Source organism: Lissotriton vulgaris, chromosome 1_1 (genome assembly GCF_964263255.1).
Source record: "Lissotriton vulgaris chromosome 1_1, aLisVul1.2, whole genome shotgun sequence".
NCBI classification, from domain to species: Eukaryota; Metazoa; Chordata; class Amphibia; order Caudata; family Salamandridae; genus Lissotriton; species Lissotriton vulgaris.
The window spans coordinates 590,627,203-590,651,645 of NC_141685.1; the positions used below are offsets into that span (position 1 = coordinate 590,627,203).

The following is a 24,443-nucleotide window of genomic DNA, read 5'->3' on the forward strand; positions in this document are numbered from 1 at the left end:
TAGAGAAATTAAGTTAAATAAATAATTCAATTACATGCCCAGGGAACTCTGACATGATTTGCACAGTTCTGCAAAGGTTTTTTTCACCTTTTGTAATACCTCTCATTCTTCCTCAATCTACTTTCCTTGCAAAGCTTGGGAACTTGTTCTCTTATTTGCAAGAGAATTTATTTTTGCAGATTTGTAGAGTACATTTAGATGATGTATTGTGGAAAAGACACAGTAAAATGCAGATTGCAATTTGTTGAAAACTGTTTACAGCAAGCGAATTTTGTTGTGTAACATGTGCGCCAGTATGCAGATTGAATAGTGCCCTCCTATTCTGAACTCAAACAGACTATTAAAGACATGTACTGACACTGTTATCTTCTTAACATATAAAGGCTGTTAATGTTAATTGTTCCAATGACACTTGTTGATGTGGCAAGGCAGTGGTGTTTTGACTGTTGCAGCACACACAATTGAACAATAATGCATTATTACAATAGCAATGTTACAGATTCAAGAGCAAGCAGCAATAATCTACACATATATATATATTTTAAATCACAAAGACATTTCTCAAAAAACGTCAATGCTTTCACAAAAATCTATTAAAGTGTAAAATAAAATATGTTAAGGGAATACTGTCTGCTCTGATGCCCTCGTGCCGTTTACACAATGATTTAGATTCACTATCATTTAGATAACTCCTGTCTGGCCGAGTCAGAACGACCAGAGCAAGGTTATCACAACCTTTAATAGGTGTACAGGGGGCCTGCCAAAAACCTCAAGAGAATATAATCAGCACACCCACATATGCATTTCTTTCATCATTGTCAATCAACTACATTTTACAAATCTTTGCAAAAACAAATATAATCTATTTTAGTTTGTCCCTTCTTTGTAAAAAACGAACAATTATTTCAATTCTTTCTACATGCCGATTTTTGGCTAAACCTTGATGTCATAGTGAATGAAAGCAAATGTTTGCCTAGCTTGATAGAAAAAATGTACCTGTCTGCCAAGATAAACTGGTAGGTAGCCACACACTCTTTTTTTCTGCTATAAAAGCAGCCGGGCCCCTTGTCACCTCCATTCACCGCCACCATGAGGGGAATCATCCTAGCCCTTCTGCTCACCCTTGTGGGTAAGATGGCACTCTGCTCCTCTTTCTGATTCTTAATTTTATTTTTTGATGTTTTCAGAGGGTATTAGTACAGTTAGATTTCTTTTCGAACACTTATTGGAAAATGAGATAGAGGGACAATGAAGATAATCCTTATTGTTAACATGTAAAGTGTTTCAAAATAAAGGTAATCTTTTATGAATTTGGGTCTAAGCGCTTTCTTACCTTTCTGTTTGATATTCCTCCACACAGGCAGTGAGCAGTACAACTATGGTATGTATTATTTCTTTGGTTATAAGTGGTGTGTTCACTTGTTTCACCTCACTGCAGCTTTTTATGTTGATTAATGCCTGGTAAAGTGGCCACCTAAGCTCTCATGTCTGTGTCGTCTTCCAGAACCCATCTTCAGTGAAAGTAAGACCTACGTCTTCCAGTACGAGGCCATTATCCTGAATGGATTACCGGAGGCTGGCCTGGCCAGATCTGGAATAAAACTGAACTGCAAGGTGGAGATCAGTGGATTCGCCCAGAAGGCCTATCTCCTCAAGGTAGGAATGAACACAGTTTGAAGCGCACAGTGACGACATGGCAAGGGGGGGCAGTGGGAGGAGGCTCTCCTACAATCACAGTAATAGTGATACAAGTGGAATCAATGTTAACAGGGGAATCATTTGTCAGTTAATAGCAATTGTATATGCTACAATTAGTTTTAATCTTGTATATTGTAAAATTGAATTGTTCTAACAGTATTACTAATGATAAAACGGCATACTAAATCCAAGGCCAAATACAAGTATAAATACTAACATAAATGTTATATATTGGTCACAATGCAGTAATAAAGATAACTCTCTCAGATTTTTTTGAGCAGAGCAAAAGTTGGCAATGACCTAATTTTAAGTATGTGTTAAAGGGAACATACTATCAATCAATCAATATCATTGGCAAGTAAGGTGTTTTGCAAAGAAAAGAGATGTTTAAGGGTAAAATAGTCTATTTATTCAGCAGATATTCTATATACTAAATTCAAAATACAGTTTTTGACTGCTATGATACGTGTTTCCTCTGCTCTGTCACCAGTGACAGTGCTTGTTTTTTTACTGGTGTTCCTATACCTTACCCAGGTCACCAGAGATATATCGAAGTAGCAGAATGGCACCTAATGCTCCTCTACCTCTTGAGCCCTTTTCAACTTGTGTTGGATTTTCATAAATCTGAGGAAGGTGGTGAACATGGGTCGTGCTCTGTTGCTTCCCAGGGAGCAAATCTGCTCTCAGCCACTGGTCTGCAGAAATCCACAGCTGGCATGGGATTCTATGCAATGCTAATGTGTCTATCACAGAACCACTGCTGGCACTGTACCTACTCCAAAGCACAGCTTCAAGTGACGATGGGGAAGGCAGAAATGGTTGTGGAACAGGGTTGCAGAACACCAGATAATACATTTTTGGTAGTTGGGTGAAGGTGAGAGGGACAACCAAGAGAGGGGTATGGAAATACATAACAGGGCACTAGTATTTCATTTTTTTATATTTGGGAGCAGGAAACACTAGGTAATGCTGAGGGTGGAGTGGAAGGTTTACAGGATGATAGGTATCTTGTTTTCAATTGACGTGGCTGTGGGGTAAGACAGCAGAATAGTTTAGGTATGAATGGCAGGAGATCCGATGTTGGTATTATTTATTTACATGTAACATGGGGACAGGGGGATGAGACAGCTAAAGCCATGTTCTGCATACCTTTTCCATGACTCCTCACTCACTGGTCTATGATCTAAACAGGGGATGAGATATTCACAACATGTATAACATACCATTGTAGCCAGGTAATTGACAATTAAGGGGGCACGTTTCACTTTTGCTTCTGAATGATATAGTAAACTACTTAGGTTCTGCTTTAGTTTCTTGTTTGATTTCCTTCAGAAGCCCTCAGATAAAACCATCATAGTTACTTACATTTATCCAGCTATAATTCTATATTCTCTGCTTTGTTGCCTTGAATGATTTTAAAAACTAACTCTGCATGCTGATAGACAGGATATTGGCCTTTCTACTTCCATTGAACATTTGAATTGGAGCAAAGGCGTTACAAGCACAGAAATGCTGTACAAAAATTATAATGTTAAAGTATTCCTATTTGTTACATAGTTACATAAATTAGACTTGTGATTTGAGACACAAGGCCTAGGATGTAATACTCTAAAAGACATTGTTTACAAAAGGATAATCACAAGCTTGATTTGATTTTAAAAGTATAATCCTGAAGAAAGTATGTTTCTACATTATATTTTTATAAAGTTATGATATACACATGTGTGCTCTGGATAAACTAATCAATGGCTCCAGTATCACAAACAGAAGATCACAGTGTTAAACATAGGTGAGTGCATGGTGTTCATTTGTGGAACATCAAACTTCTGCAGGTTGCACAAGGCACCAACTTTACAGCTATATTGTCTTCACAATACATAGTAATGCATTAGACATATCCTAAATACAACTATTTTATTTTCTAGATCACTTCTCCTGAAATGAAAGAGTACAACGGTATCTGGCCAAAGGATCCATTCACTCGCTCCTCAAAGCTGACCCAGGCTCTCGCTGCTCAACTCAGCAGACCTGTAAAGTTTGAGTACAGCAATGGACGTGTTGGAAACATGTACGCCCCAGATGGTGTTTCTGAAACTATACTCAACATTTACAGAGGGATTGTGAACATGCTGCAGGTCACCATCAAGAAATCCCAAAATGTCTATGACTTGCAAGAGGTTGGTTTCAAATAATTTGAAAACAATTGTGAACAAAACAAAACAGTCCTTTAGTAACTGCATATGAAAATACTTTCTTAAATATATATTTAAATGGCTTGCCCAAAATAATTGGAGAACTGTGCAAAATTCATTAATAGTAACTTAAGGTTTTCCATAGGCTGCCTGCCTCAGATAAAAAATACCATGGGCTTAGGGAAGTGGGATCTGAGAGGTACATCCCCACTGGAAGTAGCAAGGGCCTTGTAAGATCAATTAGTTTCATTAAATCCTGTATCCTTCCAAAATCACAGACAGTAGCACCCATAACATTCAGTCTCTCCACCCAGACTAGTGTCCTTAGGCACCTGTTGATCAATGTACTGGATTTCTTTCACATTGCTTCCATGCAATTGAGTTCATACATTTAGTGGTGTGTGGTCATGGATTCATGGGGACATCGGCAAAGACTGTCCTAAAGTGTGGTTACCATCTTATTCCACGTTGGCAGAACATGCTCTGAATCCAGACTTCTACTTGCTAACCTAGTGTGTTCCAGGTTTTGTAGTCTGTGTTTGCTTTGATGGAACCAGTAGGATTATTGCACCAGAGAATATTAACTTCCAGCAGAAAACTAGCAGGAACTTGGCTTCCTGCAGACACAGACAAAGGTGCAAAACTATTTTTGAGTTTTGAGCTTCATAATATTAGGTGTTTCTAATCTCCAGAATGCACGTCTCGGGATGACCTGGATATACCCAGACTCCAGAGTTTGAGCAACAGTCATGATGACTTTGCTAACCTTTTTCACTTTAAAAATTAGAGAGATTTTATATATATAGCTCAAACGTGGTCCAAGTGCATAACAGTACTTTTCATGAGAGCCATTTTTAAGATTAAGCAATTTCTGCCAAGAATCACATACCGTTGAGCTGAACCCTGGATTTTAACAGGTTCTTCAGGTCCAAAGTCTAGCCTTTAGCCCATAGGTCACATCTTTGCAGTTGAATTTTCATTTTTACCTTGCATCCAGTGGTAACCAGTGCAGACTTCAGAGAACGAGTGTGATGTAATCACACATATTTGTAGTACTCGCACGTGTGACAGAGTCATGGTGTCCTCCCTTATATCTAGGTAGATGACTTATAGCTATCTCTAATAGAACATCCAGCTGGTAGTCAATCATAAGAACACTCTTTGTTGTGTAACGGCCTGAGGAGCAATATGTTTAATCACGTTATGGACCACTTGCATCAGAAAAATGTCATTATTGGCAGATCTCACTATCTCTGAGTATGTTGCTATAAGGACAAACCAATACCCAGAATGTAGCCCATTAATTTTCACTTTCTCTGCTAATTTCCACAGTCTGGTGTCACCGGTGTCTGCCACACAAGGTACGTTATCCAAGAAGACAAGAGAACTGACAGAATCATCGTTGTGAAATCCAGGGACCTGAACAACTGTCAGGAAAAAGTGGAAAAGAACATCGGCATGGCGTATGTGGAGAAATGCTCTTCTTGTCAGAAGGTTTGATCATGTCACATATTCTGTACTTAAATCAATATTTACTCCTAAGGTCTTACTCTTCATGATAACTGTGTGTGCTTATTACCACAGGATTTAAGGAATTTGAGAAGGGCTGCAACATTTACCTATAAGATGAAGCCCCGAGATGGTGGTGCTCTAATCACTGAAGTGACTGCACGACAGGTGTATCAATTTTCCCCCTTCTATGAACTGTATGGTGCAGCTGTAATGGAAGCCAGGTGCGTGTCTTTCATACAATCATCAGTCTCATTGTATGCTGTCATGTACAAGACCATCATGAAAGTAGATAGCGTGTGCCCAAATGTTCATGGCAGTGTTAATGATGAATTTAGCAATTTCAACTTAATTTAGAGAATTTATTTTTCAGTTAAACAACTGCTCTATATCTTAAAAATAACTTACATAATAATATGATATGACACTAAACCAGCAAAGGCATGTTACTAGTAACAGAAATGCAAGACTATTTTGAAAGTAGATATAGTGTGCCCAAATGTTCATGGCAGTGTTAATGATGAATTTAGAAATTTCAACTTAATTTAGAGAATTTATTTTTCAGTTAAACATTTGCTCTATATCTTAAAAATAACTTACATAATAATGTGATATGATCCTAAACCAGCAAAGGCATGTTACTAGTAACAGAAATGCTTAAATGTTCATACATTAAATACAAAGTATTCAATAAGTAATTTGCAGTTTAAGTCTTTCCGATTTGAGAGTCAGCTACTCAGTGTACATTTCTCAGAAGCAGTTTTGTCTCCATAATAAAACCAAAGTGGAAAATGCTTCCTTTTCTGCTTATAAGTGAAAGGACAACTGACACAGCAATATTTATTGCCTTCTGTTTTGAATATTGAAACAACATATATTTTTAGATGCTTTCATACCTTAACTAATACCTAAGACATAATCATATAAGGGAGTAGCTTTTAGGAGCTGTGATTACTTGCATTACACTAATTTTTGAGCAACGTAGTTTGCTGCTTGCCAACACACACATCAAGATCAATGGAATTAGCTTGGTTCCTAAATGCTACCAAATAGACTGGTTATACCATAGTGTATAATTCAGATGATCAACAAACACTTCTAAAATTCTCCATGGAATAATGAGGTGAGAATGGGGTTTGACAATCTCTCTTTCATAGTGAACCAAGCACTTCAAGGAAAATAGCATTTTGACTATAGGAGCATTTCTTGAAGGCTTGAAAATGGTCATGTCTTAGGTCGTCTGCAATTTGGCAAATTAATAGGTGGCACTGTAGGACGTCTCCTTACGTGACCTCCATATGCGAGCTCTAGGCTTTAACAATGCAAATGGGGAATACAAACTTTTTCTGTTTACCTTTCTTTCAGGCAAGTGCTCACTTTTGTGGAATCTAAAAGCAATCGAGTTAACTCTCCTCAGACTGAACTGCAGAACCGTGGGGGGCTTCAATACCAGTTTGCTTCTGAAGTTTTCCAGATGCCAATTCAGTTAGTAAAGACAAGGAGTCCTGAGACACAAGTATGTACATCTCTATGCATCAGTGTGCATGTGAACCTTACAATTTCACATAAAACCTTACTTTGGATTTCAACACTGTACTCAGCAATAAAGAAACAAACATAAATAGATTTTATTGAACAAGTCAATTAAAGGATACATTAATTATAATCTATTATTTTAAAGCATTGTAAATAACTGTCAATATTACTTGTACAACGTTCAAATTATGAATGGAGTGTCAGACACACTGAAATTGAAACATTCGACACACACATCCGAATATATGTTCAGCAGCGAGATTGTATTCCAGTGAGTCTTTTTCCTTGCACGTTCAGTCCTTCTCCCCCTACATGCACAGTGGAAAATACAACAGAGTCATTATCTCTGATTTGTTAATATTTACCAAAGAGATCTGTTTTTTCACACTTGATACTAACATTTTAGAGGGCCATTTGTGAATATACACATAGAATTATATTGTATAACATTGAATATCTGGGATTTTTTCTTACTAGGGGTTCTGAGCATCATCAAGTACACAATTAAAGCCCAAGATTGAGCTGAGTAGTTTGTCACCCAGAACCACAAGGTGAAAAATATTCCTGCTATTCACGTTATACCCATCTTTAGTTTAATGTTATATATGGCCCCCAAAAACATGTGCCCCTGCTTTCAACTAATTTGCAGAGGCACAGAAGTAATGGGGGGGGGGGCATACATAACTTGGTCGCTCCTTCCTGTCCCAAATGGCAAATGTAAAAATAAAATAAACTCCCTGGCTACCTTGAACCAAACCCGACTACCCGCCCACACCCTACCCTCCAGAACTGTGCTGGAGCCCGTTCCTTAGGCTCTCAGGCTGACAGGCTCTCAGAGAGTCCCGGAACAGCAGTCTGGAATTCCTTTATGATGTAGCAAAAGTGGGGATCAACCCCTATATATCGTTCTCAGTCAGTCACTCCACACACAAAGGTCTTAACCATTGATGTATTGCTAGCGATAGATCAATTGGACCCAACCCAGGCTCAATTAGCAGTCAGTCAAGCAAAGAGTTGTTCCCTTTTGTGGTCTCACTATTTACAGAGCTTCTATGGCACAGGCTGTGCTTACATTTGAGAAACAGTTCACAGATATACTTTTGAAAAAAAACTCTCACTTATTTATTACTTGTTTAAAAGATTTCGCTAGCACCAACCAGCCCTCAAGAGATGTCAGAGTGCAGTACATGTATAAAAGTTATGCAATAGGAGCCATACAAGTGTTTTCCCCTGTTTTTTTTAATGATAAATGTCATCTCTTGTTTGTCACTCTGATGCATGCTGCACCTCTAGAGCATCCCTCTCTGGACAATTCTAGGAAACCATAACTTACCCAGCAACTAATGCAACATGGACCAATGCCCTTACAGAGTCAGTGCAAAAGAAGGGACAGTAATAACTACCTTTAGCAATTTAAAATCTTCAAAGTTACAAATCTAATGCATTCTTTTAAATTAATTCCATCTATTTTCCTTTTTGGTACAGGTTGCAGAAACGCTGCAGCATTTAGTGCAAAATAACCAACAACAGGTACATGCTGATGCTCCTGCCAAATTCCTACAGCTTGCCCAGATTCTTCGTGCGGCAAACTACGAAAATATCCAAGCCATATGGAAGCAGTTTGCAGAAAGACCTCAGTACAGGTGATTTGTTGTCATAATGTCACAGCTATGACTTATAATACTGGGATCGCTTCTGTTTAACTCATGGGATTTGTATGTTACATGCAGGCGCTGGCTGCTGAATGCCATCCCAGCAGTGGGAACCATTGATGCACTGAAGGTTATCAAGCAGAAGATCCACAACGAGGAGCTGAGCCCCAGGGAGGCAGCGCAGGCTGTCACCCTAGCTGTCCAGTTCACCAAAGCAGATCACCAGACCTTACAAGTTGCTCAAGTGAGTCAGTTCAGATGTTTGTAATGTCATAATCAAGGACATATTCTGTATAAATCATGTGAGGAAGGCAATACTGTATCACTTTAGGAAAAATGGATGATAAAACACCCAAACACCCTTACTTAATGGCGCTCTGAACTGGGGCCTGGGTCAACATATATGCAATACTATCAAATCACTGTTATGGAACGGGTACCTCTGCTGAAGTACAAACAAACTACAACATTATTGTAATCAGTACCATTGACTTGGATCCTATTTACTGCAAAACAACTGGAACAATAGTCAGGACACATGACTATCTAAGGGTACTCATACACAGTTGATTTCAAAATTACCTCTTGAGCTAAAGATATATTTTCTATTGCAAGGGTAAGTTAATTTACCCACCCATCTGTAGTTCATGTGACTTCCCTTCCCCAATGGACTGCTAAACTTTGATTGTCTGTGAGGAGCACCTGGATCTTTTGATTTCTTGGTCAATAGGAGAATGATTTGCAGTTTGGGACAGGGCATACCAGCAGGATAAACTGTGGGGCCGTTGGAAATGCAGTGTTAAAAATCAAATTTATCTTTGTAATCACTTAATCCCAGTCTGAAGTTGAGCTATTTTAGATCCCAATTTGTAGCACTGAAAAAAAACCCAAAGAAGACGGTTGGAGTCCTTGCAAAATGTTTCCGCAACTACCAATCAATCAGGCTGCATTCCAGTTCAAGATTTTAATCCCACTATGACACTTCAGATGTACAAATCAGCCTTGGTCCTGTTCCGGTAGGAACAATAAATACCAACCTACCAGGCCTGATCTGAATGGGAACATAATTGATTGCCCTTTTTATACTTTCTCAATAAGAAATTACTTCAATCCTGTGGCACAATGAGCACAGGACCAAGACTGGATTTTTCTGTAGTACGTACAGCAATGTATTGAAGGAAACCATAAATGTGATGTTTAGAATGCTTGCAAAAAACCTCAGCCTCTGATAAGCACTAGAGTTGCATTCCAGTCTCCATGTTTTACTTTTAATGCCACTTCAGACAGAGACCGGCCTTATGTAAGTCAGCTTTGGCCCATGTTTTTGACCACTGTGCCACATCAATTGGTGCGGGGTTGCTTCTCTCCATGATGGCCTGTCTGGCAGTTTGGGCTGCACTGTTCCCATGGGAACAGGCTAATGATTGATTTTTATTTGACTGATCTCTGCTAGATATTAGGTAAAAACCAATGACTGGAATGCAGATCCAGAGTGATTTTCAGTGCTAAAATGAATTCCAGCATTCCATCCATCACTTTGCTGCTAGAGGCAGTTTGAAAAAAATGTCTCACTTAGGATGCAAATGATAATTGTCATTCCTAAATAGGACTTTTAAGAACAATTAAGCATTGATAATTTTTCCAAATTTTCTGCATTTCATACTATTGGCAACAAGTGAAAATCTAATTTTGACTGTATCAGAACTGCTTTTCCCATAACTCCATGCCACCAATGACTTTTAAATTCCCCCTGTCAGTGCTATTACACACCTATAATTAATTGGGCTCACCAATATATTCTTAGCTGCCTATCCTCTGTTCTACCAGTGTATGAAGTTCAACAAGGAGCACAACATCTCATGTCAACCAAGTTCTTTGAAAATCAGTTGTTAAAAGGTTGTTCTCTAGAGTGCATCCCTATATTCTATAATTAGATGATGTTAGTTTTTGCAATGTGTTTTCCATCTCTTATTTTGATCCACATTGTACCTAATTGCAAAAAATATGAAAATATCCGCAACATGAGTGGTGTATAAAATAAACATGATCTACATGCCAATGGTTTACCTCTGTCCCTAACCCCACAGGATTTATTGAAAGTGGTGCAACATCAGAAATCCTCTGTTGTCTACAAGGCAGCGACCCTGGCGTACGGGTCCATGGTGAACAAGTACTGCGGTGCACATTCTTCCTGTCCTGAGGAAGCTCTATCCGTGAGTAATTTTTCAGTATTGACCAGGAAAATGATTTTCCATGAAACATATTTATTTTATTTACATCATTAGTGTTCCTTATTCAACCTATGCGCTAATGTATATGCATTAACATACAAAAACAGCATCTGTGACCATTTTGTGTCCCTTTGTACCACCAGTAGAAAGTGCTGAATCAAATCCAGAATGAAGCATGTTATGCCCTCATCTCCTAATAAGCACCAATACTAAAACAGTTCCTAACTATGGAGCCCATTAGGATCGCGGATGGACTTGCGTCTGTCCGTGACCCCAGAGTAGGAGGGAACCTCCGCATGGCCTGCAGAGTTCCCTCCTGTGCAATTAGGATGTGACCGCCACCATGGCAGTCACATCCTCTATTTTTAACATTGCGGCGGGTGCGGCTTCAAGCTGCACCCACCGCAATGTTAAAAATGCATACATTGCATTTGTATGCAGAAAGCGGCAGGCACCGTGCGGTGCCTGCCGATTACTGCATACAAATGCAGGGGGTACCATATGTACCCCCCATGTGCACCCCCCTTCACCCAGGGGCCCCGCAACGGGCCCCTGCTGTGAAGTTCCACATGCTTTTCCACGGCGGAAAACCCGCCATGGAAAAGCATGTTTTGTAACCCATCCTAATATGGCTGGCGGTGTCTGAGAGACACCGCCACCATATTAGAGCTTTTCCGCTGCGGTTGTAAGCCAACCGTGGCGGAAAAGCAGCGGACTGAAACCAGAACCCACCAGCCATCCTAATGTGGCGGTGGGTCTTTGGTGAGTCCGCAGCGGATTTTCCGCATCCTCCGGGCCGGCGGTGGCTTCCGCCGGCCCAGAGGATGCGGAAAATCCGCTATCCTAATAAGCTTCTAAATTTGCACACCCTCATACTCTAATAAATGTACCAGGTGGAAATAATTTTCTTGACTGCATGGAGCACATCCAGTAGACCATGGCTCATGTGGAAAATGGGTGTTTCTATGACATATTACTTTTTTCCTTTTAATTAGTGCTAAGAATCAAAAACTTTAATGGATAAGTGTAGTTTATGTAGAGCGGTATTAACTTAGGTTCCCTACATGCAGGGTTAGGTGTTGTTAGTGACTTTCGTGGGGAGCCCTTATATTGAACACACAATTTGAAACCCAGTTATTCACTGCTATGGCACTAGAGCTATGCTACTATGGCACTGTAGCTCAGACTACAGAAGCGCAACCCATCTTCCATTGGGAATCTGGGAAGGGGTGGAATGTAAGACTCAGAGGTCTTTGGAGAAGGTGGCAACATGCTGGGTATTTTAACTTACCACATAGTTTAAAGCAGTGGTTCTTATCTAAACCTGTGGTCTGGGGACTCCTGGCGGGGGGAGGGGGATTCTACAACTGCTGAGAAAATTAAATAATAAATAGATTATTAAAGTGTATATAAATAAAGGCACAAAATGTAAACATGACAACATTTAAAAAATCTGTAAATGTGAATGAATTTGACATTGAAGGCTACAAATTGAGGGGCTCATTATGATTGAACTTGAGTCCGTCCGCGACCATCAAGGAGGAGGGAACCTCCGCATGGCCTGCGGAGTTCCCTCCTGTCCAATTAGGATGTGACCACCACGCTGGCGGTCACATCCTCTATTTTTAACATTGCGGTGGGTGCGGCTTCAAGCTGCACCCGCCGCAATGTTAAAAATGCATACATTGCATTTGTATGCAGAAAGCGGCAGGCACCGCGCGGTGCCTGCCGATTACTGCATACAAATGCAGGGGGTACCATAGGTACCCCCCATGTGCACCCCCCACCCCTCCTTCACCCAGGGGGCCCGCAACGGGCCCCCGCAGTGAAGCTCCGTATGCTTTTCCACGGCAGAAAACCCGCTGTGGAAAAGCATTTATTTTTGGGCATCCTAATATGGCTGGCGGTGTCTGAGAGACACCGCCACCATATTAGGGCTTTTCCGCCGCGGTTGTCAGCCAACCGCGGCGGAAAAGCTGCGGACAGTAACCAGGACCCACCAGCCATCCTAATGTGGCGGTGGGTCTTTTGTGGGTCCGCTGCGGTTTTTCCGCATCCTCCGGGCCGGCGGTGGCTTCCGCCGACCCGGAGGATGCGGAAAAACCGCAATCCTAATCTGCCGCTAAGTTAGTATATTCATATTGAATCATGGGAGCACAGCAAGTGCATCAAATGTGTTTGTTAGGGCTTGTTTCGGTATTTTTAGTGTATTGTTTTGCTGTTCAAATCATCTCCAATGGGTAGGCTGGAGTCATCGGTTTCCAATAATGACTCATTGGAGTCCCCAGATTCCAATAATGATTCAGTTGGGGTCTCCGGATTCCAGTAATGATTAAGTGTTGGACTACAGAAGTCAAAAGGGTATTCACCACTTTTTTAAAGGATGCAGTTTGGCAACTCAGTGAGGTAAATGCTTACCTCAGACTTCTGTGAGCTATGTGGAGATCTTAAGAAAAATCTCAAAAAGGCCAAATCAGCTTTCCATTTTTCAGAGGTTGGCAAATTGAGCATAATTCAATTAGCTAATAGTAACTCCTTCTATTTAATACTCTTGTAGATTAAGGAAAAAAGAGGCAATAAAAAATGTTTATACACAAGATGACGGTGGAGGGCTTTAGGAGGTGGAGAATGGGTATATTTGTGCAATTTTCCCCATGACTCTACTTCCTCTGCATTGCTCATTTATGGAATTTATTGGATGGTTTTCATGGGGAAGCTTACATGATATAAAATGGTGGATGAATACGTCAGTTGAATGGGTTTTACACATCTGATTGCCAAGTTACATTATTGATAGCTCAAGCTTCACTGTCTAAAACATCATGGGCCTCATTTACGAAAAGTGGCCATCCCTGCATGAAAGCAGCGTGCGCCACTTCTCAGTGTGCCCTCCATGGGACAACAATGATGCGTCATATTTACAGTATGACGCATCATGTCTCAAGGAATCACAGATATGCCAGTATAACTGATGTTTCTGCCGGCGCAAAAAGTTGTGCATTGCTGAGATTGTGTTGGAAGCCTGACGCAACTCCAGCAATGTTCCTTTCACCTGGAGCAAACCCCATGTGAAAGGGCCTGCATCACTCTTACGCCTGCCATGAGACAGGCATAAGGTTTTGACGCATTGGCATCCTAGAAGTGGTGCACCGAAATCTTATAGATTTCGCTGCGCCACTCCTATGACCCTTTCTTACGGGAGAAAGCCCACCCTGCATACATTATACATGGCGCATGTATAATGTGGCGCAGGGGTTTACGAAGTGACGCATCTACCTAGATTGCGGTGGCACAAAAGTGACGCAGGTGCTCATAAATAAGCCCCCATGTCTGGTTGGAAAACAAATATGTTGCTGACTGATCACCTTCTCTCATTCTTTATGGCATTAATATATGAAAGAAAGTACAAATAAAGATTTGGCAGGAGAGCGTGACAGTGAAATAGAGGCAAAATAATTAGCATTAGATGTGTTTCTTTTGCAGCCTCTCCATGACTTGGCAGCTGAGGCAGCCAACAATGCCCATGAAGAGGATATGGCGCTAGCTCTTAAGGCTCTCGGGAATGCAGGACAGCCGGCCAGCATCAAGCGCATCCAGAAGTTCCTGCCAGGATTCTCTTCCAGTGCTTATCAGCTCCCTGTTAGGATCCAGACTGATGCAGTGATGGCTTTGAGGAACATTGCGAAGGAGGATCCGAGAAGGGTAAGAGAGAAGGAGCAAGATTAGTCAAAGCAACCATCCTACAATGATGCATACCAGCTTCAAAAAAATAATTGTCCAATTTTCAGTAAGCACAATGTTTGATTCAATATCCCTTTCACTGGGTTGGTTTGCCTACATACTAGCACCATACAAAACCTAGAATAGCTCAGAAGCGTCATCTTTACACAAAATACAATTAATGATGTAGTTATTTGTGGCTATGTGCACTGATTGATGGTCTGTTGGGTCATTAAAGGGCCATTTATCCTTCAGATCACGGCTACACTTCATGCACAAGTGGTGATGTCTGTCATAGATGTCTTTCCAAATGTTGTTCAAATAGAATCATACTAGACAGAGCATCTGAGTGTGTGTGCCTTCATACGTGCTTGTGGCCTTACTTTAATCTCTGGACATTTTCGAAAAGTTTTCCTATATCTCATTTTGGTGTCAGTAAATATCCCACTTACAGAGTGGCTTGAATATATCTCGGATTTAACATAAACCATTGCTAATTAGCCAACAAAACATTCTCTGATTTACTGTATTCACCAAGCAATAACATTCAATTTACCCTTCCATGGAAAGTCTGTGTAGTTCCAATGTAGTGGTATTCTATATGCACACCATACTTATCAGTATTAGTATAACGATTCTACTAAAAAATATGTTTATTGTTCAGGCATGTTGGTAGTAATTTTACATTAGGTATGCCTTCTTTTAAAGTAACACAATAACAATAAAATAGATCACATACGTTAAACATAGTTTGAGTTAAAGTATACATTTATTTATTCTTTTTTCTAATATTTTTTATTGCGATTTGAACCAAAATCGAACATAGTCCACGTTTTATGGTTACAGTATTACTTAAATCATATGTGTTTCTTTTTATACTGTTCAATGTCCATATTTGTTGCTCATACATATACATAAAAAACATTTGAGTCAATGTCATTTTCATCTTAGCACATTGCAACATGGCCAAACAGAGCTACAGTAGACAAGGTACCCCCTATGAGCTTGCATCCGAGGTTGACTCTACCTGTGGGGGTTCACATATATTTCCCCTGAACGCATTCCATTTACCCCATATCCTAGACCCTTTCTTAGGGCATCCTCTGTGTGCATACACCACTCTCCCCGCCACCATCGCGCCATCCATGTCATTTCTCCATTGTAGGTATGTTGGGAGCACCCCCGAACCCCAGTTTTGGGCTATGTTCAGTTTTGCGATCGTCATTCCCAGTGTCACCCAGTCCGGCATCCGCAGGTTCAGATCCGTGGCATTAATTCATTTTTTATGTAATTTAATATACTCACATAGTAAACTGGATGGGTGGTTACAAATACTGTCATTCTCTCTGTCAGGGTTTCTGGACGACTTTCCAAGAAGCGGGCAATTTTTACTTCATGTGATGTTTTCGGATATAAAATATCACAAACAAAACCTTAGGACTACAGAAGACTCATATCAGAATCAGGTGCCTCCTATGTGCATTTCACTGGAGATCCAATATAATACAATAGAGTGTGTCTTATCTCTGACAAAATTTGACAGACAGCAGCTTATTTTGTAATAGGCTTTTCACCATTATAGAGACACACAATAGGTAACTGATTCTAAATGACATTTTTGTGTTTATCATACATTTTTACGCTTTACTTCAGTAGCGATTAACACTCTTTCATTAAAAATCTTTAATTAAATAAGTAAATAAGAGCAGACGTCTACTAAAGTAACACCGGAATTCCCACTGTTTCCCTTACTTTAATAGTTCATCAATAATTGCAAACATAATATAGGAAAAATGCTCTGATGCATATGTGAATATCGATGGGGGCAGAAACGTGATATTGTCTCAGGGAAAACATGGTAATTCTCAACAGAACATTCTGATTTACATACATTTTCTTACAATCTCTTGCTTTCTTAATCCTACATATATTGAATCTCTGAATTTAAGAAAATCCTCATCCTTAACTTGTTATAACTCACACTTTTGTATGTGAAAATAGTGTTCCAAATACCTGACAGTATCACATACAGGGTGTGTGACCTTTTTATACAAATCTCTCTTTTACTAAAAATAAGGTTTGTAAGAATGACCAAAATATGAAATCAGAGGGAACAAACTGTGTTTTATGGTAACATAAAATATTTCAAGGTTACATACTGCTTCTCATAGCAAGAGATTTACAGGTTCAGGCACATTAACTGATCTACGGGTTCACTCCTTGAGAATGGTAAATGTGCTGTTGGAGGACACATCTTATATAGAGTGTGTCTACTTCACTGATACACTGAATTTTGAATCACAATTTGGTGCTTCTTATGAAGTACATTGAGTATGTCATCTAAATCTGTTGAATAGCAGTTGACCATTCATAGCACCTGGTGAGTCTGTTGTTGTAGTTGTTGTGCTAAAGATAGACAGTTCAAAGGTTGGACAATTTTGATTGTTGCATGTCAGCCATCCTGATATCATTTTAGACAGATGGAGAAATGACTAGGCAGGAAGGTGCCTCTTTAGTAACCACATACCCCACAGTGTCTTCTGGGCATCAAGCTATCTCTCAATGCACATACAGGCATTTTTCACAAAGGTCAATGTGCATCACCAGATACTGGTGATGTGTTTTCACACTAGATATTTAAATACATATATTATGTTTTTCTCTGTAGGTTCAGGAAATTCTTTTGCAGATCTTTATGGACCGCCGGGTCCGTACAGAAGTCCGGATGATGGCCTCCGTAGTTCTATTTGAAACCAAACCTGGTCTCGCCTTAGTAACAACCATAGCCAACATTGCATCAAAGGAGAGCAAAGTGAACCTTCAACTCGCAAGTTTCGTCTATTCACAGATGAAGGCCTTGTCCAGAAACAACGTCCCATCGCTCCATCAAGTGTAAGCATTAAAGTTATGTTATGGATAGAAACATATCATAAAATGTGATCATATATGCCAACTCACATTTAACAAGACCTCACTGAGAGTTAACATAATTTCTTTTAGGGCTGCTGCTTCCAGTGTTGCTGTAAAGATGTTGAACCCCATGCTCGACAGAATGAGCTACCGTTACAGCAAAGCTTTACACTTCGGTTCATTCCAACGTAAGTACATAACATGTACACAAATACATGATCACTTTTTGAGTTGTTTTGAGGCTCTGTCTTCAACTTTCCCAAACTATACTAGCTTTGACGTAGCTCAATACAAATGCTTAATACAAAAATATATATAGCTGACCTGTGGAGTGATACAGAGCTATGTCTACTCAAGTATTAGTGTTCATAAAAAAACAATGCAATTAAATCCTGATTTTCTAAATATTCTTTCTTCAAACTGTCAAAACTCCCCACATTTTTACAGACAGATGATATTTTGCATATTATAGAAAACTTCTAACCTTCATTCACTGTCATGATTGCCTTTAGTACCAATTATCAATGCTCTAACACAGACACAGTTCAACAAAATACAATTTTTGTTTTAAATACCTACCTACCACATGGACAGGCTGTAGACAGCTTCCTGATGACACCAGGATTACCCCAAGGATCTCTGATATGAACATCTGGAGTAACACAAATTGAAAAAATGTAAACTCCTAGCTTTAGAACAGACATTCAAAGTAGTGTTTGGGGACTCTTTTATCTATTGAGTGTACATCTCTTTTTTGATGGTGACATAAAGTAGCCATTCAAACTAAAATGTGTAGGATAGAAAATACCTAAACAGTGACAATCAATCAGTATGGGGTTTACCTACTTGCACCCAGTGCTAAGGTGAAAAACCTTGAATGCCATCGGATCAAATTGAGACACCGCTCAGTGATGTGTTCCTCAGTTGGCCGATAACACATTCCTCATACATCAACATTTATGATCAGCATCTTCAGGTGGTATACAGAAGTGAAATATGGTCTTTCTGAGCATATATATTCTGACAGCATTTTCTCTGAATTATTTGCATAATGTAAGTTCAACCTATTGTATACTGATGGCGTGGAGTGGTATTATTTAGTGCAAGTGCCCTGGAAACGAGGTATCTTGTACAGCATCTTGAGTTGTCATGGCCATATCGGAGTGTGACAATAAAGCAGCAGGAAGATGAACTATCTATGCCATTTTTTAAAAAGAACCTGTATTTATTCTTTCACTATAGATGCACTTATGGCTGGAGCAACTGCAGATGTCTTTATCATGAACAGCGCTAACACAATGTTCCCTGTGTTACTGCTGGCCAAAACCCGAGGGTACATCACTGGTGCAGAGGCTGATATTCTAGAGGTAAAGACTGTAAGACTTTTCCGGTAAAAAAAACAGACTTCTAGACCAGTAATTAAAGAATGGATGGATTATCGTTTTAACTGTAGCAAAGGCAGATCTAGTTAAAAGTGTGTATCAGAGTATCAGGAAATAGGAGGAACCTTGTAAACTAAAGGCATTACATTCCAAACTCAAACTTACAAGCACATGCCTCCGCCTCTGTGCTTGTCGCTTTAAAGGAATACTTATTGCATTCTTAACATACCAAATCAGGGCTCAACATGTTCCTAATTGATACATCACTACCTTCATACAGAAACTTACAATTGATTATTTGTTACTAGATTGCTGTCCGAGCAGAAGGTCTGGAACAAACTCTCAGGAAACAGAATATTCCATTTGCTGAATATCCAATGCGCAAGAAAATCCAGCAGATTGTAAAAACGGTAAGGCATTCATTCACATCTGTTGAATGTATTATTTAATGGCAAGATTTCCATAAATACCATGATACTTCCATGCATACTTTAGTCGGTAAATGCATGTCAAACATAGAACAGACTCCCACCAAATGCTTCTCACAAGTTCACACTATGTGCACTAATGATAACATTAACCATTTCAGGTAGTTATTGAATCTCACAGGAGTAATGCTTGCACAGTTTCTTTTGCAAAAATTGCCCAATTAATGTTGGCTCTGATTAAGAGGTGAGCAGCAATATAAAGCCCACTGATTTCAGTCAGATGTAAATCTACCACTAGGCTGTGGATTGCTGGCTGCAGATGTGTTAATGCTGTCAGGATTTGCTGCATATGCCAGAAATCAGAAGATTTTACAAAAAACGCGAACCTCTGCAGCCTTATGTTAGAAAACACTACAATTTTCAATAAAACTAAATTGATCCTAACAATGTATATTAAATCAATCTTTAATAGACATGCATCTCCTTTTTTATGTACCATTTATTCATTTCTGACAAGTTACATTAGTGAGACCGACTCAAAGCACAAACCATATTTAAAATAATAGTGGATAAAAACAATAGAAGGGCACTAAACTTTGCTTCTGGAGTCATGAGAAAGGGATACTGGAATGGGTTTTTCTAATGATAACAAGCCTTTTGGAAAAGGCAGTACTTGCTCTGTGCCTGAAATTTCATTTGGTTTGACTAGCATGTGCTAAGGCATTAAATGGACTGGGTCACTCCATTTTACAATGTTGCAATATGAACAAAGTATTTAGGTGCAATTACTGTTCCCCATCTGAGTTTAAGACAGTTACACATAATCTAGCTAATTTAGAGCTCACTTTGCACCTGAGGTCCTTGTTCGTATCTCCCAGGCAGACCACAACCCATCATAGGTAGAGATTTCCTCCTTGTTGGTGAACCACATACTGTAGAAAGTGCTTCTGATAACATGTTATGAGCACTTTGGGAAAGCTTAACTACCAACCAACCACCATGCATCATTACCAGTCAGCATAACATGTTGAAACAAGCCCTTAAAGTAGGGCAATAGCAAATCAATGCACTTGGCATGCAAGGTATATGCACTCTATCTTAGGGTCTCCCAGCACCTTGAGACCCTAACGGGTGAGTAGTGTGCTCTACAAAACCCTGATTGATTGATTGATTGACCAGGTGGCTTATACTTAGTCTATATTTCTGTTAGCACCATACATATGGTGTTGAAGGTAGGTGACCAGATCAGGAGTCTCTTTTGCCAGAGCCTGCTGAGATTCTATGGTCAGAAACGCTACCTAAATAAAATGAAGCAACTTCAGTTTTTGAGGAACAGGAACACTGATGTATTGCAGTAGGATGATTGTTCTGCCAGACTCTAAATAGTTCCCATAGTTTTCATTATATAAACTGGTGGAAGGATTCTCTGGCAATAGTGGGGAGACAGTTCAAACGTAGGTGATCTTGCAACCCAGTTATTTAATGTGTGACTACTGCGGTGACAGATTCCACAGCAAAAGGTCACATTTCATATAGGACAATTGCATTAGGTCATGTGAGGGACTGCAATAAGTATCCTAAGAACCATTTCTAATGTAGCAGCATCCAGAGACCGAACTTCTCAATGGGAAGACTATATAAATCAACACATATTGGACAGCTGGTCTGAGACCCTATAGCTCTCTCTCTCAGGGAGATGACATGTCTCTCTTGTTGCAGCAAAGACAGAGGGTCATCAAGCAAATATCCTGAGAGAAGCAGCTGAGAGTGTCACTTCCTCCTAGTTTTCAACAGGTTTCAGGAAGCCCAGGTGCACACTGATTCTGTGCACCTCTTCTACTGGCTAGGATTTAGTTTAAAATCAGAGGCCCAGTAGAGTTAGAGCTGGAATCAGTTCCTGGCAGAGGCTTAGGAAGTGCCAACCCAAATAGTATCGAACTTCAAGAGCTTTACATCATACGCTAATTACTTAGTGAACTTAGTTTTACTAAGCAATTTGATTTTATAAAGCAGTTTCTATTTTTTACTACTTGTGTTTTCTGTTTCCACAGCTGCTGGGCTTTAAGGCACTGCCTGCAGATGCCCCATTAATCTCAGCTTACATCAAGCTGTTTGGTCAGGAGATGGCCTTCCTTGACATTAAGAAGGAATGTATTCAGACTGCCATTAAGGTAACCACAGCTCTATTCTGCATTCTTATAGCTCACTACAGCAGCAGTACCTCTCATTCAATGATTTTCTGGTTTATTTCATTTACCACAGGCTCTCAATGAACCAGCAGCAAGGCACAGTATGGTGAAGACTGTTATCAACAAACTTCTTAATGGTGTTGCTGGGCAATATGCCCAACCAGTGTTGGCAGCTGAGGTTCGACAGATCGTTCCCACCTGTGTTGGTCTGCCCATGGAATTGAGCATATATTCTGCTGCTGTAGCGAATGCTGCTGTTAACAGTACGTTTCTAAAATTATTTTATTGAATACCTATATCAAGAAAGGGCGGTGAGAACAACAGTTTAATATTGAACTAGTGCTCCACAGAGATATGTGTCTGCTTTGAATGTTTTTGTATTTCTGTTTCAATACAATTTTTCTTTTACAGCTGATGTGAAGGTGTCTCCCTCTCCATCCTCGGATTTCAGTCTTTCTCAGCTTCTTGAGTCTAACATCCAGGTTCACGCTGATGTAGCTCCAAGGTAAAATAAATATACAATCATTTATTCAAGGAAAACGGACAGAAATTTATGTGGGAAAATGATTATTGTTCATTTCCAGGGTGACTGTTTTTTAAACTTCTCCACCTACATTTGAAAAAAGTGCCATAATCCTAGTGATTTGTTTTTAAATAACAAAAAGTCAGATATTACAGTTAGCCTCCAAATACTATCCAGGTTTGTCTAGGTCAGGGGTCTCCAACCTTTTCTGTGGTCAGAGCTTCTTCTGATCAGTGAAAATCATAATGAGCTAGTGAAGGCTAAGCAACTTGTGCATTGTTCCCAGAAACCATCACGCCCAGCTCCATCGACTTTAAGCCTAATGTCCATAGAACCTGATACTATGGTTTGAACAAAATACTTTGACTATGGGCACCATGACAGGACTGCCATGTGTGTCAGTTAGAGTGTAGACTTTTGGCTTGCAGGAACATATGTACGTATGAATGGGATAAATGTGTATGGCTAGCTGGTTTGTACTTGAGGCACTGGAATGCCTTTCATCATATATGGCATTGTTACATGTATAATGCAAACATCTAACCATTTTTTCAAATGGGAGAACTTTAAAGTGCAGAAAATGATCTGCAAAAATGTTGATGATATGTTACGTTTTTCGGCACCTTAAATATCTCCCATTTAAAAATAATGGCTGTATTTTTCAGTTATAAATTCTGGCACAGTGTCTACCAGTCACTGAGAGCAAGATGCCTGATGTGTGTAAATTTGACTCTTTGAAATTGGGGGAAATTGAACTAAAGAGATAACTATCTGTTCATAGGGATCCCGTAAAAGTCATCATTTAGATATAATCCCATTTACAAGAACCATATTTATAAACACCAGGCATCTTGCTCCCAGTGATCTTTAGACAAGATGTCATATTTATAACAGAAAAATACCGCCTTTTTTTCAATGGGAGGAAATGAAAGACACATCATTCTCAGAACATTAAGATGTAATTGGCATAATTGAAAGTGGAGAAAAACATTTATTGTTTAATGTTTGAACTCATTAAAAAGTAGGAGAGGCAATGTTTCATAAAGGAAGCGCTGGTTAATACTAAATGACTTCATATAGTGTGCGTCACTTAGAAAGAGAGTGGTTCAACCCTACCCCTTTTCAACTTTAGACACAACACTTTATCAGCTGAGTATTGCATTTATTAAACAAGAGGGAATTTGAAAGGTCTTTTTGGTATGAGAACCTACAAAACTCATGGGCACAGAAAAAAACACAAGTCCCACCTGTTCAAGATTACAAGAAAGACAGGGATGTGTTCAAGGTAATGTCCCACAAGCTGTAATTTTCCTTCTTTTGGCATGTGTGCAGTATATCCCATGCCTGCACAAAAGCTCTTTCAAAGTTTTTTCCAAACTCAGAGGGTTTTCTAAAAAGCATTTCATCGGCCTAGTGAAATGGCAAAAGAGTATTGAAACTATAAACATACCATCTCTGTGTCACACTTTCCTCTGATTTCTATAAATTGTGCATATTTGAAGAGATTTACAACATCTGTCTTATAATATTAAAACCAATGATACTGATGCTAGCTTAGGGATATTTGGAATGATACTGATGATAGTTTAGGGATATTATCAATTTCTTAGTGTGCTGAAATTGACAGGATGAGAAAAGGGTATAGAAAATTAAGTTGGTAGCCCCTTTATTTACCAACTACCTGAAGAATAATCTTTACAACTGTGGGTCTTGGGCAATGGGAAAGTTTTATGCAGTAAGCAGTGCTAATTTGAGACATTCTTTCAAGAGGAATAGTATTATATTAGCGTAGTCCACCTAGCCAGTGGGGCCACTAGGGCAGGCTGATGAGTAAGTGGCCATAGGCATTTGATGCATGCTATACCAAAGTTACCACAAAAATAGGTTCAATGGATGTCATCGATGCAAAGGAAAAACCTCTTAAAAGTATCTTCCTTTTTCCCTTGGGTTCTATGAGCCATGTTGAAAGCGTACTCTAAGGGAATAAGGAAGGTACAACAAAAGCAATTGAAAAAGTAGGTATAATAAAATAATAATGGATAAATGGTTGCAGTCCATGCTATGAAAAAGGTAACTATAGTATACAGTTCTTACCAACACAGGGGGTGAAAAAAGTGCCTTTAGGGATCAGAGATGAATTGACTTTATGGCTGATAAGTAGTTTATAGGAGTCTGGAATGAAAGGTATTTAGGGGTGGTGAGGGATTTTTAAAGATCTGGCTTGAGTGTTATTTGGGGTGGTAGGTTTTAGGGGTCAGAACTGTGAAGGAGTCAAGGATGTATGGTGTTTAGTCAGGCGCAGTGAGGGGTCAGCGAATTAAAACTTTGAAAGTAATTGTTTGAAAATGTAGAAGATATAAATCTGAAGTTCCCTGATGTAAAGCACTGAAATAAATACCTCAAAAAATGTTTCTGAATGCAACCATTGCATTTATACCTTAAGAAATAAGAATGTAAAAGCCAATTTCGAAAA

The 24,443-nt window shown here is 39.5% G+C and overlaps 1 protein-coding gene across 1 annotated transcript in view; it reads left to right on the forward strand.

The window, feature by feature from the left end:
- Nucleotides 1-997: 997 nt before the first annotated feature.
- Nucleotides 998-24,443, forward strand: part of LOC147747531 (vitellogenin-A2-like) — a 63,429-nt gene continuing 39,983 nt past the window's right edge. Inside the window, exons 1-18 of the mRNA XM_086954018.1 lie at nucleotides 998-1,129; nucleotides 1,361-1,381; nucleotides 1,505-1,656; nucleotides 3,624-3,875; nucleotides 5,223-5,384; nucleotides 5,475-5,623; nucleotides 6,765-6,915; nucleotides 8,421-8,578; nucleotides 8,666-8,831; nucleotides 10,675-10,800; nucleotides 14,302-14,520; nucleotides 17,207-17,430; nucleotides 17,539-17,636; nucleotides 18,691-18,815; nucleotides 19,139-19,240; nucleotides 21,310-21,429; nucleotides 21,521-21,710; nucleotides 21,859-21,952. Of these exons, the coding sequence (XP_086810144.1) occupies nucleotides 1,090-1,129; nucleotides 1,361-1,381; nucleotides 1,505-1,656; nucleotides 3,624-3,875; nucleotides 5,223-5,384; nucleotides 5,475-5,623; nucleotides 6,765-6,915; nucleotides 8,421-8,578; nucleotides 8,666-8,831; nucleotides 10,675-10,800; nucleotides 14,302-14,520; nucleotides 17,207-17,430; nucleotides 17,539-17,636; nucleotides 18,691-18,815; nucleotides 19,139-19,240; nucleotides 21,310-21,429; nucleotides 21,521-21,710; nucleotides 21,859-21,952 (2,549 nt within the window). The 5' untranslated portion in view covers nucleotides 998-1,089. The remainder of the gene's footprint in view (nucleotides 1,130-1,360; nucleotides 1,382-1,504; nucleotides 1,657-3,623; nucleotides 3,876-5,222; nucleotides 5,385-5,474; nucleotides 5,624-6,764; nucleotides 6,916-8,420; nucleotides 8,579-8,665; nucleotides 8,832-10,674; nucleotides 10,801-14,301; nucleotides 14,521-17,206; nucleotides 17,431-17,538; nucleotides 17,637-18,690; nucleotides 18,816-19,138; nucleotides 19,241-21,309; nucleotides 21,430-21,520; nucleotides 21,711-21,858; nucleotides 21,953-24,443) is intronic.